This window comes from Anser brachyrhynchus, assembly GCF_964034855.1.
Source record: "Anser brachyrhynchus genome assembly, chromosome: 11".
In the NCBI taxonomy this organism is placed as follows: domain Eukaryota; kingdom Metazoa; phylum Chordata; class Aves; order Anseriformes; family Anatidae; genus Anser; species Anser brachyrhynchus.
Genome location: NC_137706.1, coordinates 4,666,640 through 4,687,656, shown reverse-complemented (window position 1 = coordinate 4,687,656; position 21,017 = coordinate 4,666,640). Strand labels below are relative to the sequence as shown.

Genomic DNA, 21,017 nt, shown 5'->3' with positions numbered 1-21,017 from the left:
CTCATTTGTGTGGTGTCAAGCAGGATGTATTTTTCTTTTGTTTAATGTTGAATGGTTTGGGGCTCAGTCAAGAAAGGTTTAACCTATCAGCAGTATTAGGTACAAGACACCTCTGTTACCTGGTCAGCATGAGCATATAATTACAACGTAGGCGTTTAACAAGTTAAAAGCCAATTAATCCACTACACTGAATTGTACTCAAGAGTTTATAAAGAAGTATTTGAATAAAGGCTGAAAGCCTTTATTGGTCCAGACTGTCTTTTATCTTCTTTTAGAGAAGCATCAAGTTCAGTTACAGATCATGCTCAGTTACAGTCTGCTGTATGGAAAAACTTAAGTATCTTGAATGTTCCAGAGGAATGAAATAAAGTGAGTTAAATTTTTCTGGTAAGTAAACTTTCAGGAAAGATGGGAACAGAGAGAAACCTGGTACAACAGTATTTTCTATAAGTAATGCTTTGTGAATATTCAAAAGTAGCAAATACATTTCAGCAAAAGAAATACGCCATTTTAGCAAGTGTGCCAAGACACCTTTCTCTAATAAAGTTATCTTGGTGATTTAATACATCTTCATCTCTTACTAATTTGAACTTCTTGATTTTTTTCCCTAAGATTTTTTTGCAGCAGATTCTAATAAGAGAAAGTACAAATCAACAGGTTAGAGGATGTTTAAAAACAAGCAATTTGACAGTAATCCATGCTTTTAAGTGACAATATACAAAATATTTGCTGTAGGATAGCTGATAGATCACAGGGGAAATATGAAAGTTAATAGTCTTAGAAGACAAAGCCACAGGCAGTCATAAAAATAAAACCAGAGTTGTATCGTACCTGAAGTAAATAGGTCTAGATGTGCATTTCAACTGTTAAAGGCGTTAACAATAATTCTTGGCATTTTTTTGCTTAATTAAAAGAAAATGTGCATATGTAGATATTTCACTTGAATAAAAATAAGTGAAAGTACTGAAACAGGAGTAATGGGATAAATCTAACTGAAAACAAATTACCAGAAACTTTGAGTTTATAGAGTATTTAGATCAATTGAAATCTATTCTTTCCTTCTCCAGTCTTTTTTATTTCATCCAACCGTTGTTATTATGAAAGAGTTTAGATGCTTAAATGAAATGTTTATTTCACTTTGCTCAAATTTTTTCACAGATGATGACTTTCAGAGGACTATTAACCAAAATAAATCTCAGAAGGGTAAAGACCTTAGACTATAGAGGTTGATAATCAGACTTCTTTTTAAAGATACCAGAATTTAGCAACGTTTCTTGTACAAAAAAAAAAAAAACAACAACAAAAAGGGGTATTAAAATACAGAATTAGACTTCTCTGAAAATGATCTAAGTGTTCAAAAGTATTTTAACAGTTTACAAGGAAAGTGTCAATTCCTTATAGTCTTTAAAAACATTAATACAATATAAACAATTAAGGCCTTTAAAACACAAAACATTCAGTAGTTGATCTTGTACATGCCATTACAATTAGCATCATAATGAAAAGGATTTCCATCATACACTTTGGTACAAATGATACTGCAGGACTAGATTTAATCATGTCATGCTTCTAAAACACAGGTTTTAGAATTTTAATTTTTCCATTTGCTAGTAAATCTATAGTAGCTGCTATTACCTTTTTAATATGTATTTCCTGTTAAAACTAGATTTGGAGATACAAGATAAGCTTTAGGTGATTAACAGGCTTACAACTCAACTTTTGATTTATCGCAGCTGAGCAATTGCATGATTCTGGTGGGTCTAAGCATATCATCTTGAACACATTACTGATCTGCTTCAATAAGCAAATCTTTTTGAACTTCTCTAAAATAACTTCTAGTTTTAAATTTCCTGGTAATACTATTCAGACAGTTAATATGGCAAATATTTGTCAATGCTGGAGAGTGAGGGGCAATTTCTGTATGACTCATTTGAATTTCATCAGTTTGTTTCAAATGTAGTTAACTTCAAGCTTACATATGTTAAAGGTGATTATCAAAGGTTGTACGTATAATAGCTATGCATCTGTTCACTTGATAAGAGATTGACAAGATTTAGGAAAACTTTGATAAGAACTTCTTTAATTGAAAGTTGTAATAAGAAAGATGAACCAAAAACATGTCACTCAACAGGAAAGATGTATCACTTAATGGGGGGCTGGGGAGAACATACACTGATAGTATTTTTCACTGCCTTATGAAGAAAGTAGCTGTAATCATCTCTTATAATGTATTCATATTGTGACTTTTTTTAATGTAAGATCTAGTACTGAGCAGGTAGCAACAGATTTAGAAGTTATTTTTATAGAAAATGACAAGATACTTTTTGTATTAAGTATTACTAACAAATTTATTGAGTCTCGACCTGTAAACTGTGATTATACACTGCAGAAATATCAGTATAGGAGAAAAAAGGTACAAGAAGGGAATATTTGTCAAATGTGGTCTGATAGCAATCTGGGAACAACTATTAAGTGCTTTCATTTTGCAAGTACAAACTGTACCAAAAGCACAGTCCTGCTTATTTAATGAATGTCTATACTGTAATTATTTGACTAGTCACAGTTTAGCATAACGTAACAGCACTGGCCATTTCAAGAGTTAGCCAAGTATAGGTGGAGAAACACTTGCTACCTATGGTCCCTTTTTTTAATGGATTCTTAAAAGGTCAAGCTCAAAGAGAAAGCATGTAAGAAATCCAGAAATGCAAGCATACTGATGTCAACTTATATGAAATATGAACATGTAATTATTATGACTGTTTGAGATAAAAATGCAAATTGCTGAAAAAAGTAATTTAAAAAGTCACAGGTAGGTTCATTGGTTCGCTGTATCTATCTACAATAGTCTAATACAATCAGCTATTAAATTTTTTACAAGTGAAAGCAGAATTTTGTTTCCAAAGCAGTAATTTTCTTCCTACAGTAAATACAACTCAATTGTAAAGTCTAACAAGGCTGCAATTGGCCAAAAAAAGCATACTGTTCATTATTCCCCTCATATACAACCTGTTTTAAAGCTTTCAATCTAAAGAACTTCACCAAAACCCAACTGTATATTATACAGCAATTTATACAGCACTTTCTGGTTCTGGTAAACCTGCAATAATAAAACCCTTAAAATTAAGAGACCAGTTGTTGCCCTGGCACCAAAATACTGAAGAGAAACTAAAGTTGTCTTGGAAATAGGCATAAAATGCTGAATGTGCATGCTTTGTACAAAGCTATAAGACATGGTTACATTTAAAACTGAGCTTGTTTTTGTTGAAAAAAATGCAAAGGATAATCTAACAGTAGTTTACCTTGAAAAAAATTGGATTCCTTATTTTGTCCAAGATTTTTCAAAAATTTAATAAATTAAATGACTGGCTTGCATAAGCCTATACCGAAATGCCATGTTTTAATTTCTTTCTCATGCCTGTGTGTTGTAGTATGAGGTTGGATTGGACAGACATTTAATTTAAAAAAAATTAGGACAAGTGATAGTAGCATTGCAATACTGCTCAGGAAGTTTTGAAGTATACTAACACATAATTTAGCCACCACTAGTTACTATAAGATAGCCCTGAACTGTTAGCTGTAGGAATGCACAGTAGAAACCATAGTTGAAAAAAGAATTTATCGTTATATTATTTAGAAATAAATCTGTTCCTAACATTTATTAAATTCTTCCAGTGAAATTTCTAGAGCATACATAGGCTTGTTACTGATGTAGCAGTTTGTTAGTTCTAGAAGGTGATTGCAGCATATATAGGTAATTACAGCATTCTTATACAAAATCAAATACATATTTTTAAATACTACGTTCCCTATAAACATACTACAAAAGAAGAAAAATATGCGTTAAATCATTACATTTCTTATTCAGAAATTTTTATGCATTGTTTAATACCCCAAGACTGAAAAATCCAGTATTACAAAGAACATTTCAAGGTAGTTTCAAAGCCTATTAGAAAAGCAGTCATCTAATTCTCTAATTCTTTCACAGCAAGGAATTGCAACTATAGCATAGACTGAAATAATCATACTAGCTCTATTATAGCTGGTACATGTAATAAATTATGGACTTATGACAGTTACATACTCGGAATAGACATATTATTACACAGTGAAGCCCCTATTGTCATGTTCCCCATATTGATTCAGTACTATTAGTACTGAGCTCTGGATTCTGCTACAGAGAATCCGAGTTTGTGTGAGCTAAAGGCACTGTCTCATGAGACACCGGTAGATCACTTCCCAAAATTTATGAGCTTCACAGTATGTATCATAAACTGGGTGGGACCTAAATTGAAATTAGGTTAACACTATGTTAACTTTCTCAAAAGATTAATTAAAGAAATAAACTTACAAAAGATCTTATGTCCCTACCTACTACCAAGATTTATATGCATTTGGCTTAGTGTTTGACTATAGCAGACAATGACATTTCACTCACTTTTGGCCCCAGCAAGACTGTAGCAAGACCCCTACCTGGTTCCTTAAATGTGTGACTCAACTAGTGTTGAAAGCACTGGGTGCCCTATTTCATGTTTTATCAACACATTTAGAGAAACAGATTCCTTTATTTTCATATTGGTACAGCAAATTATTTTTAAAGTATACTGTTTAAACTAAGTTTGTACTTTTGAGCACTGAAGCTCATCTGAAATATTCCTATGGATTTCCCAAACGTGACAACATTTCGTTGAAAATTCTTTGTGTCGAGCAGGCAAACATGGTATTTTGACTTCTAAAGACAATTAACTAATGTTTATATTTCTTAGCCTCAAAGCACAATGAATTGTTCACTTCAACATATGAATTTTCTCTATGAGCACAAATAATCCTACAAACCAGAAGAGTAACTTTAAAGGCAGTAAAGAACTTTAATGTTTCAGCAAGTTCTCCAGAGGTAACTCTCCAAGTAAAGAAAGAGCTCAGTGACAAAGCTGACATAATGACCAAAATTAAACAGTAGACAACTGACATTTATTAAAAATGTTCTGAGTTTTTAAGAGGGTCAGAACAGCTAGTCTTAACCTAGAAGCATTATGAGAGTGAAGAAGAAGATGTACAGAGACAGACACTGCCAACCCATTACAAAACATGTATGCTGGTCATTACTTAGAATCATAGAATGGCCTCAGTTGAAAAGGACCTCAAAGATCATCTAGTTTCAATGCCCCTGCTCTGGGTAGGGTTGCCAACCACTAGAGCAGGCTGCCTAGAGCTGCATTAAGCCTGGCCTTACTTAGGTGAGGTTTGGCCAGTACATGCTATGGCTACAGCTATTTATTATGCTACAGCATAATAAATGCTGCATAAAGCATATTTACTATGCTACAGCATAATAAATTAGGGCAGTGAGGCACTGGCACAGGTTGCCCAGAGAAGCTGTGGGTGCCCCATCCCTGGAAGTGTTCAAGGTCAGGCTGGATGGGGCTTTGAGCAGCCTGGTCTGGTGGAAGATGTCCCTTCCCGTGGCAGAGGGTTGGAATTAGATGATCTCAAAGGTCCCTTCCAACCCAAACCATTCTGATTGTATGAAAATTGAGGACAAATCCCTAGACAATCTCAAGAAACGTAGGCAGCATAGAGGCCTTTTATATTCCAGCCTCTTCTCTACATTTCTCCACCACACTTCTTCTACTTCAGAGGAAGAGACAGTTGAGCTTAAATACATTGCTTTTCTACTGGACAACTGTAAGAACAAGCTGTTAACAAGGAGGAGTATGTGGAAACACTATGGAAATTAACATCAAATAGATTTCTGTTTAGATGAATTTGGATGAGTGTCATTCATCTCACCAAAACTTCGCATTCAAAATAACACTGCTACCAGTCTAGTGCTGGTTATGCTTAAAAGACTGTTAAGTAACTGCACTAAATCAAGAAATAAAATGCCTATGTTTAAGTTGCTGCATTGACATTTGTTGTCATTGGACTATATGAACACTTTTCAATGTCAGATTTTTTTTTCCTTTTACCAAGGTCTTACTCTCACAGCACGGATGGAGAAATAAGAGCATTATAGTGCAACCAAACTAAGGCTTTTTATTTTTGCATTTTCCTTATATGCTTTCTATCAAGAACACCAATTAACTTGCATTTGCTGACTTATCTGCTGCTTAAGATTACATAAAAGTAGACTTCTTAAGGTTGTAAAATGAATACAGTTCTTAATTCATTATGTTGTATTTAAAGATCTACTTTGTATAAACTTCAGTGATCAATCATGATAAGCATCCTAATAGTAAAAAAAAAAAAAAAAAAAGCTAATCTAAGCATAAGCAATAAAGCTGATCTAAGCATAAGCAATAAGTTAGCTTTGGCTTATAGATCTATTGTAGCAGGAAAGAAGAACAGTTAAAAGTATATCAGCTTCACATTTTACTTTAGTATTTCCTGCTGAATACACCAGAAGATCCAATTTCATAAAGTCGAATTGCCTTTTATTACATACTGGAAAAAAATTTCACAAACTTGTGTGTACAAGTTTGAAGAAACATTTGACAATAATGTGAAGTATCAAGCAAGTGCATAGACTGACTGGCAATTCAATGCAAGTGTATACAGAAGAGCATATGGTTCACTTTCAACTTGTGTGTCTGTGATCCACAAGAAGAGCTCTGTAAAGACAATCTGAACATATACTTTATTCTATTAAGTAGATGGCTTGCTACAAAATTTTTTTTTGCATTGTGTTTAAGTGACTTTTCAGGAATGCTAATTTCTTCTCATGTTACAGCCTTATTTGGATCTGCTTTGTTGGGCTTCAGATTACACATAAATGTAACTTAAGTGGTAGATTTGAGCATTTACAAAGTGCCTTTTAGAAAGACATTTAACACTATGGCAGTGCTTGTAGCTTTATTTCACGACTGTAATGCAACAACAAAAAATTCTATGATTCTGTCTTTTGTGCTAGCTTTTATCTAGTGGAAAACAAAGTTCTACTCTACTTTGCTGACACTTTCATATACGTTACGTAGGTATTTGTAGCACGTGCATGCTAAATTGTATAAACAGATTTAAAATATAAATCTGTACCTTTTGCCAGAAAGAGATTTGAAAAAAAGACTGTAATTGAAGTAAATAGAGCCAGAAGTATGTATCATCGTACTAGTGCTCCCTGATTACTTTGACATTGTTTTCCAAGTTCACTACTACAGATAAAAGCAGTCCTATTCAGTTTTTGATATTTTATATTTTGATATTTTTGATATTTTATATATTGATATTTTTTCAGTTTCAGATATTTTATACACCAACTGTGACAGTTACTTTTGAAATGGTTAGTTGTAGTGGGGCGTTAATTAATCTTCCAGGCATACTTCATATTGGATATTAAAAAGCTCACCTGCTTATAACTTTTGCCACTATCAAGCTCAACCCATGCAGAACAATGCCCTAAATTTTAGGAATTCTTTATCTTTTTTTTCCCCCAAAGCTCCAAGATGTGGAAAGAAAAAAAAGGATATAAACAGAAAACTGTTTGAATAGCATGCCTGCCATCTCAAATAACCTGAAAACCTTACCCTGTTATTGAAAGGGAAACTGAATTACTGGGGAGTCCAGACTTTGTGATGAGCACTGACATTTAACTTTTCTTCCATTGTGACCAAATAACATTACCATCACTACAGTATATTAGATTTCAGACACATCTGTCTGAAAGTTGAAATGCTACATGAATTGTTCTAATACGAGCAAGTATCTCAGGCAAAAAGATACTCTGAATAGCCACAATGCCTGCTCAAGTTAAAGTTTAAAAAATAATAATTTAAATTGTCAATACTGCAATACTGTCAGTGAAAAATAATAAGATAACAAACACTTAGCTCGACATATTTATTTTTCAAGGGCAATAAATAAATGTAAATACACAAATTTGGAAAAAATCTTATTAACAGAATGTTTTTAAACAACATTCTGGCTTAAAGTCTTTGTTATTGACACTATTGAAATATATTCTGATTTGATTAAAGTAGACAAGTCATTATGTTGGTGATCCTCCATCACATTAGTTTGAAGAAGTTAGGCTGCTGCAAAGGAAAAAAGAGGTCAACCTTTGCTTTGACCTAGAAAGTTAACTCAACTGCATACATTATGTGTTAAAATGACTTTTCTGGGTATGACTTTACTGAAGAATATAGAGAAATCTTTACATTTACAATTTGTATATTAGATAGCTACCATTCATAACTTTGTTATTATAAAAAAGTGTAACAAAATTGAAAAACAAAAGAAAAAATTGTCATGGAAGAAAAAGGTGATATAAACTGGCCCTTCAGTTAGTAAGACATTCTTCCTTTACAAGTCTAACTTTCCTTCTAAGTTCATAACAGATTTTATGTAATTACTGGTTGCCATCACCGCAGCAGGTCTGCCTAAAGCAACTGTAAAGCAGCTTTTTACCTGTGGACTTGTGTTTAAACACCCACTCTCTTACAGACGTTCTTCAAACACCTGAAACCAGGAATGTCATATTCTATTCAGCTGCCTTAGCTGTCCTAGACTATTGTATACTAATGCACTTACCCAGGCCTAGAGCATGAATCATAACTTGTCCAGGAGAAGCAGCCTTTTTCAAAAGTGTCTACAAATTGTGAAATACAAATCTTATCAAAAAGGTTCAGCAAGAAGGTAATTCTTATTGACTTAATGGAAATGGAGGAGGATTTGCGGTTCCCTCATAATTCAGTGAATATTCCGTTTCTGTATGCTATAAATACTGTAAGATGCAACATGTTTATTTGGTTCCCATAAATTAGAAAATTGTTTCCAAAAATACTAAATTAGTGATTTAAAACACAAAATATTACACCTGACCACCTTCCTAGACAATCTCAGAGAACAGCCTAGCTTTTCTCTCACCCTTTGGAAGTGTGCTTTTTAAAGATATATGACCTAGAAACAAAAAAGTGTGTATTTAATTACAGTACACTTGCTTAAATATGCAAGTGGACATGTTAAAGGTACTTCTGGGAAAAAAAGGCAGACAGTTATTTTAACTCTGCATTCTTAGAATAAGGATTATTATAGACCTTAGTTTCCTCTCATCATTCGCCTATCATACAGAGAGGTCAATAAATAAAAAATTATCTGGTCCAGTTTACCTACAAGAGGAAAAAAATACTAAAAGAAAAAAACATTACCTATAAAATCACTTGTTTAACCCTGATAACATCTGAGTTGCCATACCCAGTTTATAACTGCAAGAAAAGCAAACAATATTCATCTTGCTCATTAATAAATGCCCCATTTTCTATGACAATTTTTGTATAATCAAGTCATATATTTTTGGGGCAAGAAAGCTGGCCAGGGGGTGCAACAAGAGCACTAATGCAGTATAAATCTGGGTTCAAAAAAAAAAATGTACTAAATCCAGAAGCGAGAATATCTGGACACATTGAGGAGGCAGTGCCCATCTGTTATTTGGGCTCTTGTGTTATGGAGACTATACCCAACCTAAGATATAGTTTCTTATCATTAAAGTAACACAGGATTCTGTTGTGCTAGTGTACAGACTTCAGGAAAAAAGTCTTACACAAAACCAATTACCTCCTTTGTTTAGAGCAGAAGATAAAATAGCTTACTAACTGATGTAATAAGTAATGGATGTCACTATGACACAAAACTTGCCATGATCTGTGTGTTCAGCTACAAGGTGCAGTACAACTTATGACTAACTCAAAGCACAGCCGCATCCAACTGTGATTTGGAATTCCATCTCAAGCAGCACACACTATGACTTTGAAGAAAGTCTGCATGATTGTAACAAAGTCACCCATCCTCTCCTGAAACGTGAACAAAATCCGTGGGGTAATCAGGCACAGGCGGCATGTAACGGGTTTGTCTTCCTTTTTACTCCTTGCTTTTGCTTCTGAGGACATGCACTTGGCTCCAGAATAAATCCGTTTTCTGTTACAAGAGAACACAGCTATTCTTCTCTTTTTCTCTCTCTTTCTCTCGAGGCTCTTTACGTTTGCGTTCATTGCTCCCAGATTGTCTTCCACTTGCTAAAGAAGGAGCACCTTGCACCTGCTATGTAGAAAAAAAATAGCATTTTGAATAAAACAAGCAAAAGTTATTGTAGATGTAAAAATTTGTAGTGTTATTTAGTTTAAAGTACACAGAAGTTCAGCTTTAACGCAAACAGCAGAATTCTGGTAGAAGGTATTTCAGTGAAAATTTTCCAAAACCTCCATGCAAACTTATTTCTGAAAAACAAAATTAACTGAAAATATATTTAAAGTCCTATGAGTCTCTTCTATTGTGTTCACGTATTTTATTATTGAAGCAACTGATCTGAATTTGTCTTCAAACATTTTCTGGCACTACTATATTTACTGTACCTTTTTTTTCAAATTTCTTTTTATAAGAACATAATCCACATTTCAGAAGTTGTGAGTGAAAGTATGGTTTTTGACAGCTGAAATGCGGTAAAGCAGACTTTTTTCTGACTAGGAAGTGCTTAAGAACTTGGTGAGTTGTAGACAGAAGGCAACAGAAGGTTTGTACATTCGCCATCTATTCTGGCTACTATTCATTCATAGCTGCAAAAGAGGATGCTGTTAAGTCTTGGAAAGAACTGAGGAACCTGCTTAACAACTTTTTGCAACCAGGAGAAATTAAATCCCCTTTCACTCTGTTCACGTCTTTGTCTTAGAAGTAGTTACCGATGATTGTATGTAAGCAATAAGCAGCAGAAATAACAGAATTTGGAACCATCGAAATTTCTTGTTTCACTTTTAACAACTGTGTCCATTAAGGGTTCTGAACTGACACAGGCAATCCAAAGACTTTGCCTTCACACAGATTGCTTTTATTTACAAATATGTGGAGCGTGTGTGTGTTTTGAAAGTCTCCAGCAGGAAAGAACCCCCTGAATCCGGGACAACTTAAATATTGCCTCTGGCATACAAAAATCAGTTATATGGCAACTTCTTATATACATGTGCATGAATCATATTTTCCACGCATTCTGATCACAACTGCTTTTTAAGGGGGAGCAGAGAAGGCATACCAGCAGTAGCTGTTAATTTCAGGATGAACAGGACAAAATAGATTCACAAAGTATCATGACTGAAACATGTAGAAAGGTAAAACCACAAACTTCCACAACACAAAACAAAGACAATTTTGACTACTGTTGAAAAGCTCCTATTTGAATGCTATTTTGCAATTAATGTAAAATATTTTTAATGCAATCTTTGCAATCTTAAGTAGTAACTCATCCCATCACTCCAACTTACACAGTATAAATGAAACTTTGATTTAGGTTAGACATGCTTTGAAGTATTTAAGTGCCAGCAACTGTCATATCTGCATGCATACTGCAAAAGTTGTAGCGCTATTTGTTAAGATTCCTATATTCATCTTGTTACTTGCTGTTTATAATGTAAACAGCATCAGTCTTAACTGTCTGAAACATTTACAAACGTAGATGTGTGTGTTAAGTATTAAGTTAATACTCACTAAAACTGGTGATCATCTTCTGTAATGTTTTCTTACCTGGACCTGAGCAGCTGCTTGTTCTTGTTCTTGATAGTACTGAGAAGCTCGCCTGTCCTCCTCTTCCTGAAGCTTCTTTGCTAGCTCTAGATCGCTAATTCCTTCCGGTATCTGTTCCCAGTTAATTTCTTGATTTTGCTGCTCTTGTTGTAGAGACAAAGCCATCAGATAATCCTAAAGAGTAAACTTGCTTATTAATGCTCTTTCACAAAGAAAAGAGCCAAGTCATAACAAGTACATTTTTCAGCAAGGGCAGCTACACAGTATCATCCCTTTTCCCCTAGCCTCCATCTTCAAATCCATCTACCTCAAAGAAGCAAGCAGAAATTCTGTTTCAGAACCTGTTCATAACCTGAGCCACAGAAAGGCCAAAAACTCTACTTTGGCCTTTTTCCCTTCACTGTAGCTATGTCACAGCATATAAAACACAAAAGCTAGTTAAAAAAATGGCTTTCCGTTTTAAATTCCCTTACTTGGACAGCAGCAAAAGAAAGATAGTGCCCAGCTCATACCCATTTAAGGTAGAAGTAACAATTTTGATGCTGTCTCATTGTTATTTGCTATTTCTAAGTAAAAATGGGATTTATGCTCATTAGAGCATCTTTTCCCACTGCACTGAGCTGTGTTGATACCAATGAGGTATATAATCGGTGATAATCAGTGAGGAACACTGACTCCTAAACCAAGGAGAAAATAATCAAGATAGTTTGGGATATATCCAAACAGACAGACAGCAGTGGCAACTCAAGATTTTACTGGCTCTGTTACCTCTACCACTTTATTTATTCTACTGAAAGAGATGTACAGTGCTTGAGGTGTTGGTTGTTTTTTTTGTTGTTGTTGTTTTAAAGCATCTGCTTATTCATATATATATTTAAAGCATCTGCTTATTCATATATATATTTTAAAGTATTAAAAAAATAACAGTGATTATAAAGATAAATCTTACATTCTAAACAAGCAGAATTTCCAAGTGGTCTTCCTACATGCTTATGCATTAATACAAATAGTTCTTGTCTCCAATTGGAATTCCAGAAACTATTACTTATAGTTAGGAATAACATTACCACCATCACGTGCATTCTACTATGGCCCTTGTCTTACAGTCAGAAAAGTTGGCATCTGAACACAAAATTCCATTATGACAATCAACGTGCTGAAATGAATCTATAAAATGAGGAGAAGTTTCACAGTACTGTTCTTGTTTCCATATACAAAGCAGATGTGACATTTCACCTGAGTAAATTCTTTGGAGACAGGGATTCTCAGAGATTAAAATCAGACCTTTCAAACTATTCAGAATTGGTCTTAGTCTTCTCCTCCCTTAAAGTTGGGATAGTATTTCAAAGGAGCACTTTTGAAAACCTCAATGTAGGTATCTGAAGATTTTTTTCTAGTCATTTTTTATGAGTACACATCTGTATATACATATGACTAAAAATAAACAGTATTTACTACATATAATCACCAGCGAACACAAAAATACAATAGAGAGGCAGAAATCCAGTACTTGATCTATTTGATCCTGCTGCCCTCTGTAGACAGTTTCAGGGTCTGATGGAGGCCGTAGGTGGAATTCAGAATCACAGAAATTTCCATCACCATCCACATTGTGTAAGCTTTCCCAAACAACTTTCTCTTCTGTAAGAAAACCCTGGTCTGTCACCAGCAGGTAAAGTTGACCCTATGCAGAAGAATAAAGAAAACCTGTAAAATTATGAAAATGCTTTTTCACAGTCTGATATACAGTTATGATAAATGACCCCCTAGCAACTGTTGCATTCCAGTAAAACATTCATTTAGATTTTTTGGTGAGTTTTAAATTTAAATGAATCCACATATAGCATTAGAAGACCAGATATTAGTATTCATTGTTAAATTAACTACATTTAATTTCTGTACATCTTATTTTTTCATTATACAAAAGTGAATATTAAATAAAATTTAATATAAAGAAATGAACATAACACCTTGATAACTCCTTGGAAACAAACCTGAAGTACTTTCCCGGGAAAAAAGATGTCTGAGTTTGGCATAGTTAAAGGCAATATATATAGATAGATAGATAGATATAGATATATATAGCTTGTTAAAAAACTTTTAAATATTTAGCCCCTTTCATGGTAAGTGCACAGTTTTTGTTCTGTGTAAACACTGTTTTACTCTGAATCAAATGGTGTCAATTTAAATAATAATAAAATCTCTAGAAGTCAAAACATTCAGATAGATTAGATCAATCTCAAAATAATAACACACATTCACATCAACATAAAATACTTTCATAAAATTCAAAGGTTCAGATCCAGAAGTCCAAGAGAACATTTACACCTTAAAGTCCTTAAAGGATGAGGCTTAAAATGTTTGTCTTTCATATGTGAAGCTCTTGGACAAGTGTGTGACTTTTCTCTTCAGTTTTCTAAACCACTGGAAACTTGGTAATTAGCCTCAGAACAAGTAGTTTAAAAGCATTATTTTTAATCACTTCATCTCCTCATGAAATTAACACAGGAAAAGGAGGCCTTGTAAAAAGTAGTATCACCTGCAGCCTGCATCTATTAGTATTTCAGAAGTTTTTTTGTGCAAACTGGAAGAACTAACTGGGTTGTTCTGTAGAACAATTTTGCTTTAACTATGGCAAACTCAGACATCTTTTTCCCCAAGGAAAAAATGCAGGTTTTGCTACGAAATATATTTTCTAGTTGAACAAAAGCCCATGTGGAGTATCAAAACAGAAATCCCACATTTATTTATAAACCTAGAGAGCATCATTGCAATATGCATACTCAAAAAATCAAATCCCTTGTCACTTTTCAGGAAGAAAACTGCCAGGTTGTATCACAGTCACATCAGTGGGAAAAACTTTCCAACTGAACTAAGACATTCTTAAACTGATCCCCTCTTTACAGTCCTGTTTTTCCTTGATCTAGGGAATTATCATTTGACATATTTAGTAGCTATGAAAAGTAAAGGCAAAAAGAAAACAACAGCCTTTAACTGCTGAAAATGATTACTGTATAATCACAAGAGCCAAGACTATTAATATCCAATTAAAGAGACAGGAAAAAGACTAAATGAGTACTTGGGCAAATGGATAAATCAGATACTTATTCCCTTTTGTTGTTATAACTGAACTACCATTAACACCTTCTATACTTTGCCATATTTGCTTTTATCTTATATGAAATTATGGATTTTTTTAAAATGCCACAATTTTATATCAAAATAGTACTTGAACTTTTCCAAATTAGAAATGACAACTTCATATTGTATCATGCAGTTATCATTCAACTCTTCAAAGAGTAATAGTGAAGGATTAATTATCCAAGACTATATTAAATAACCTAAAGTGGATAAATGAACTGATGCTCTATTCTGAAATGCAATCTGTGAATCTTCAGTTACATTGTAATATCACCTCAGTAGCTTTAAAAATAGGAAACGGAAGTCTTCAGAGGAAGATTTCTTCAAAACTTTTTATATTAATTTCTGAAAGAATGCACTGCCACCATTCTATTATTGCTACTTTATTACTCAACTTCCATCATTTAAGTGAATGATGCATCTAAAATTGAAAAACTATTAAATGCACCCTTTCCATTTGACACTCCTTGAGTGAGGAAAAAAAGCCAAGTAAAAAAATCACATTACCTGCCTGAAGATTAACATTTTAGAGGTGTCTGTATGTTGCATTGAACAGGAATATTTCAAAATAACAAATATTTTAATAAAGCAGCAGACCAAATTAAAAAGTTTTCTTCCTTTCACTTATTCTCTTGTTCATAAGCCAAACATTCTTTATAAAATAACAAATATTTCAAAAAGCATTCCCATACAAACAACTTCTCACCTATTGTGCATGTCAAAGCCCAAAGTATTATCTTCATCCCTATAACTAGCATAGAATTACCTTTTACAGGTCAGCTACCAGTGTTAATAAATTTTTAGAGTTAATAAATTGTTTTACAGTATGAAACGACACTCATACTTTACTAATCTATGGCAGGTATTCAAAATTGTTATTATGAACATATAAACATTACATTTCTGATGTTTCAAGAAGCACTTAATATTAAAAAAAAGAGAATTTCAAACCTATGTTGTTACTGTTAAGTTAGTAATAATGCAAAAAAAATAAAAAAGTTTGCAAGGAGTCACTCCACTTCCCTTCCTTATATGGAACAAATTCTTTTACTATACATGCAAAAATTTTGGAATTTAGGGTACTGGGCTGTTTCTCCATGTTTTCACATAACTCATTTCAGTAACATAGCCCTTTAAAGTAAGTAATCCAACAGCAAGGTAGACATCCTTCAATCTGACAGTGCAATACTCCTCTAAACTCAGTATATAATTGGGTAAAGTATTGGCAGTGCTGGTAAATCTGTTTTTAAATTGATAATGTGTAAAATAATGACAAATATTGCAAATTCTTTGAACTAAACATGTAAGAACTAGGAAGCTCTGATTATATGCAGAAAGGATGTTACCAGAGTCTACAACTCCCCAATTAAAATATCTGCAATACAACATCCCTGTATTAAAATATCTGCAAGATAATACCTTATTGAGCAGTTATAGCTAAATGCATATTATAATAAATTTAAAGACAGAAAACATTAATTACCTCTAAAACAATCTCACCAGATAGGATGTGGAAAAAACTAATGTGCAACTTAAAAAAAATTGCTCAACCCAGCACCACAAATAATAATTGCTCAATCACAATCATATAATTGTTATGTGGCACCAGTACAGAGCAGAAGAAAGCCTATTTGTTCCTACCCTAAAGTTTTATGTCTTCAGCTTTTTTGACATATGTTGCATCTTCAGTTCTCATAATTGATGGGCATTTCTCCATAACACAGCTACTGCTGACTACTGCTAGAACTCTGAAATAAAAGCAAACCCATTAAAAATCTACAGAGCCAGCATTAAATCTAATAAAAGAGTAAAGCAGTTGAGAAATCTCAACTCTGACAACAATGCATTTAGCACTCATGAGTATCCTGGAGTACAAAGATTTCGGATAGCTAATCTTGGCTAAAAGCCCAAGTCAAATCCCTTTCTGATTTCCTTGATAATCAAGAATATAGTTAGTCATACAGCTACTGCAAATAACTAGGAAATAGATGGAAAGGTTACTGTTAACTTTTTAAAATAAATTAATGAAGAATTTGTCTTTATTAAGACAGTTTCTTGATATCTTATATCCTGTAACATACAACACACCAGATATCATTGGAAAGTTGAACAACCATTTGAAAATGACAACCCCAAAAACTAGAAGTCTGTAGATAACATGGAAACTAAACACTAATTGCAAGTGAGGTCATAATGATGAGGAAACATTTCTGACCCATATTCCAAAACTTCTCATATCAGAGGTCTAAAACTTCTCAAAATGGAGAAGATTGGGTTACAAAACAATAGCAACTTCGAAGAAGTAAAATATACCATGATATTCATTGAACATATTTAATACAAAGAATATTTTATATTTTAAAGTTACAGTACAAAAGTGAAGCATTTAAAAATCTGAGTCCAGGATTTACAAGTATTTTATCTGGAATATACTCTAAATTAAAAAAAGTTTCCTGTATGGCCTCACATGATGAACTACTACCAATTATTCCAAAAGGCAGATATAGGAAAATAAAGAGAAGCAAAACAGTAACTCTAAAAATTGTAGCATAAATGAGCTTCTTCATCATGGAACATAACTATAGTTTTGCCCCAAAACAAATATACACATATATATTTAATTTATTTTTTAATTGGTTAGGGGGAAGGAAGGGAAGAGAAAGATACTTTTACCACTTTTATTGCTTCAAGAACATCATTGACTTAAAACAAATTATAGGCATGGCTCTAAGAAGTTATTAGAAGACAGCTGTGTTACTTCCTTGAAGAGTTAATCCACTCTTTAATAGCATGAGTCAGATCTTTAGGTCAGTTTATGAGCAGTTATTCAGTTATAAATACCAAAGATAAGCATATGACAGTCAAGTTTAACACCTGGGGGGGAAAAAGGACTAGTACTGCCAAATGGAAGAGTTTCCTTCACATATGAGGTCACCAAATAATAGATGGTTTAAAAAAAAGTAATCCCTGCATTTTTGTATGCTGCACATACTTTTTCCCCCCCCATTTGTTAGGATTATTAGATGTCCATGGAATTTGTCTTATTTTAAAAAAAACAAACCAACATATAATTTCAATAGTTGTATACAAATGTAAGAACTCATTATATTTACATTTGAGAGAAATATCTAACTACATGTATGATTTTATATGGTAATCCTATGAAAAATCTATTTCAAAATACATGATTTTATCACTGAAAAGAAGGGAATGATTAAATCTTAGGAGGCAGTTTTATTGCAACCTGTTCTGCCTAACACTCAGATATGTAGAAATACACAATCACCTTAGAGGCAAAGTTGTGTTAAAAACAAAGATGTTCCATAAGCGATTATAAACTTGCCTAAGCCAGATTTTACAGTCCATGGAAAAAGGAGTGTCAGAAACATTCAAATTGTCACCTGCTTTTAGCATTCTGCAGTACTCCTTCCACAGTTCTCACCATTTTGTCTCCTCATCTTCAGACTCAATCACTTCCCTAACAAAGGGAACCAATATTATGGCTCATCTCAACTTCCCCAGATATTCGGTATTCTGAACACCAGGATACATGTATGGAGCTACTCACCTCCTGGTCCAAATAAGAGAAAAATTCCATATCCTCAGGAACAAAAAATTAAACGAATCTATTAACCTGACCCTTGCCGATTACATACTCACGTAAATTTAAACCACATAAGAAAAATTACATCATTACACATAACCACAAAAAGAGTTAATACAAGAAACAAACTGAACATAAAGGGAAAAGTTACAGTAAGATTTAAAGTGATAATGGATCCTCGTATCTAAGACAGCAATCAATACATTGCAAGTAGCATTCACGATAGACCTTATATTCATCACAGCCCATCCTTACTTAACAAGAACAAACTGGAATTTATTTCTTTTTCAAGACAGGGAAAACCAAGATTTCCTCTGAAATGCAAACAAAACTCACAAAATTAAAAACAACGAAAACATTGAATATACCTTGTATTTGGTCATAGTGCTAAAATGGTTATTCCTGAAGAACACACAGAGCTCTCCTTCCTGGACAGCTGAAGTCAATTCACACAGCCCATGGTATGTCAACTGTGTAGCTGTGTTATTTAGAAATTGCTCAGCTACAAATCCTACAAAAGCAATACATACTGTTATGGGTCTGTTACATACTTCTAAACATATAAATACTTGGTAATCTTCTCTAACCCGCTTTATGTCAAGTAAGCAAAAATATTTGCTGTGATGACACAGAAAAAAAGAAAGTGAAAACCCTACAAATTCATTTTTATCTGTTTTGTCTTGCTAAGGTTGAGTTAAAAGCAAGTTTAACCTAAGCTTAACCTAGAGACCCAGAGTTATAATGCTGGTAGTGGAATGTGGACACTGTTCATTATATACAGTTGGTCTAATGCCAAGAAATACAGGAAAAAAAAGGGGCTGTGTTTTGTCCTCACCACACTACTGCAAGACTGCTAACTCTCTGCACTGGATAAGCAGGTGGTTCTGAATACTGAGACTGCATTCACTGCTCAGTAACTAACCCCCGTAAAAGTGGGCCAAACAAAAAATAATACAAGAGATATCATTAGGATAATATGCCAAGCAAATAAAACCCTAAGAATTCTTCCAAAAACTAAGACATACATCCTTGAACTATAGAGTAACAATAAAAGGGGAGATCCTCTCCTTTGACTTGTAAAAACCTGCAATCAACTTACCTATGTGTAAATTTGAATGCAACAATTAAATTATTCCCCCTCCCCCCAATTTCCTCCCTACGAAGGTGCCCCCTTACTACGACAAATCTAAGGGAACACATTCAGAGAGAAGAAAATGAATAGAAAGATTAATAAACCTGTGCATTGTAAATAACCCTCTCCTGTTTAGAAATGCCGTATCCACTTCTGGTATCACTGAGTTTTTGCTTGTCATCATGTAGTATATAATTATATAATAATTATAGGAGATGATATGTAGCCAAGTTGAAATCTGAATGTTGCCTGTATTACGTTTTTATAAAAGAAAGTTATATCCATCTTTTTAAAAGGCACATTTCATATACCGAGAGAACAAGGTTGATCCTTGTTTTAGAAACTGCATCAGAAAAGTTAAGATGAGCACAGTGCTGTTTGTCTGCCCAGGGGAAGTAGATAACATGCAGCTCACCACACCTATATTGCTACATACTATGACCTACATTCAAAGTAAGAAGTTAAGATTCAGTAGGGCAGATAATTAGATAAAGAACAGAAAAAAGTTACCCACCTTCACTAACCAGTTCACTGTTGTCAGACTGTTTACAAGAAATTATCTTCTCCACTAGCTGATTGTAACTGCAGTTACCAACTGCTTTTACTATATCAGCAACCTGGAGCAGGAGGGAACAGGAGAACTTATCTTTGTGAAGAACAGAACAAAATTGTAAGCTTAGACTAATTATTCATAAGATTATTTTTTTTAAAGTTTCAACAAATAGAGAATGTTATCCCCCTAAGAATAGTAGGTCAAAAAGCTTTACACCAGACTGTTAAACATCTTGCAGTCTCACATCCCATTTTGGACCCCTAAAGATAAAACTTAACATCAAAAGCTGTTGCTAACCTGGAGGGAAGAGAGTATGGGATGCAGTTTGTAGAAGAGACATTCTCCCTTCCAGTTACTTCTCCATTATGGTGTTTACAGCTCAAGTTACAGAACCCCCTAGGATTCAGGTAAATGCTATCATCTTGAATATATGTTATACACATCAATATTGTTTTATTTGTAAGCATTATACTTCATTAGAAAAACGGGTACTTCTAGAAATCAGATTTTATAGGATTTCACCTCATGAATAGCCACACAAAGATGTAAATAACTATAATTTCAGTGAGTTTATAATCTTTGCAAAAAGAACAGCCATCATTTAGGAATCCCAGTGGATCTTAACATAAAGCATCATTAAAAGACATTGTTGATACACTGCGTTTTAGAACTACAGTTATAAATTGTGATCTGCTAAGGTATAAGCCATGTAGGTCACACCACAATCATGCATCTTTGAACAGAGTCCATTTGCCTATAACAATCTCTTCTTGATTGGCACCATTACACTAAATTTGGACAAAGTACTTTCCAATAAAGAAAGAGGAATAAGAGAATAGTAGCTTTCATGAACAAGGCGTGAGGAAAAATAATAAAAATCTCAGAGGCAGATTATTCCAGACAAACTCCTCAGTTTCACCCTAAGTAAACAGTATCATTTTTACTGTTTATTGAAATAACACCTGAATATCATGAACAATTTTAAAAAAAAAGTTTAACATTTCTGAAAGATGCGGTTCTCCTTAATTGGTTCTAAAGTCCTCAGTTCTCAAAAGCTGGTACTGATAGATGTAAATCAGACATAAACAGGA

The 21,017-nt window shown here is 33.7% G+C and overlaps 1 protein-coding gene across 1 annotated transcript in view; it reads right to left on the bottom strand.

Moving 5' to 3' along the window:
* Window positions 1-1,112: 1,112 nt before the first annotated feature.
* Window positions 1,113-21,017, bottom strand: part of MINDY2 (MINDY lysine 48 deubiquitinase 2) — a 33,115-nt gene continuing 13,210 nt past the window's right edge. The window contains exons 5-9 of the mRNA XM_080608127.1: window positions 19,888-19,990; window positions 18,610-18,752; window positions 13,007-13,180; window positions 11,497-11,670; window positions 1,113-10,026 (exon numbers count right to left, since the gene is read on the bottom strand). Coding sequence (XP_080464253.1) covers window positions 9,907-10,026; window positions 11,497-11,670; window positions 13,007-13,180; window positions 18,610-18,752; window positions 19,888-19,990 — 714 coding nt within the window. The 3' untranslated portion in view covers window positions 1,113-9,906. The remainder of the gene's footprint in view (window positions 10,027-11,496; window positions 11,671-13,006; window positions 13,181-18,609; window positions 18,753-19,887; window positions 19,991-21,017) is intronic.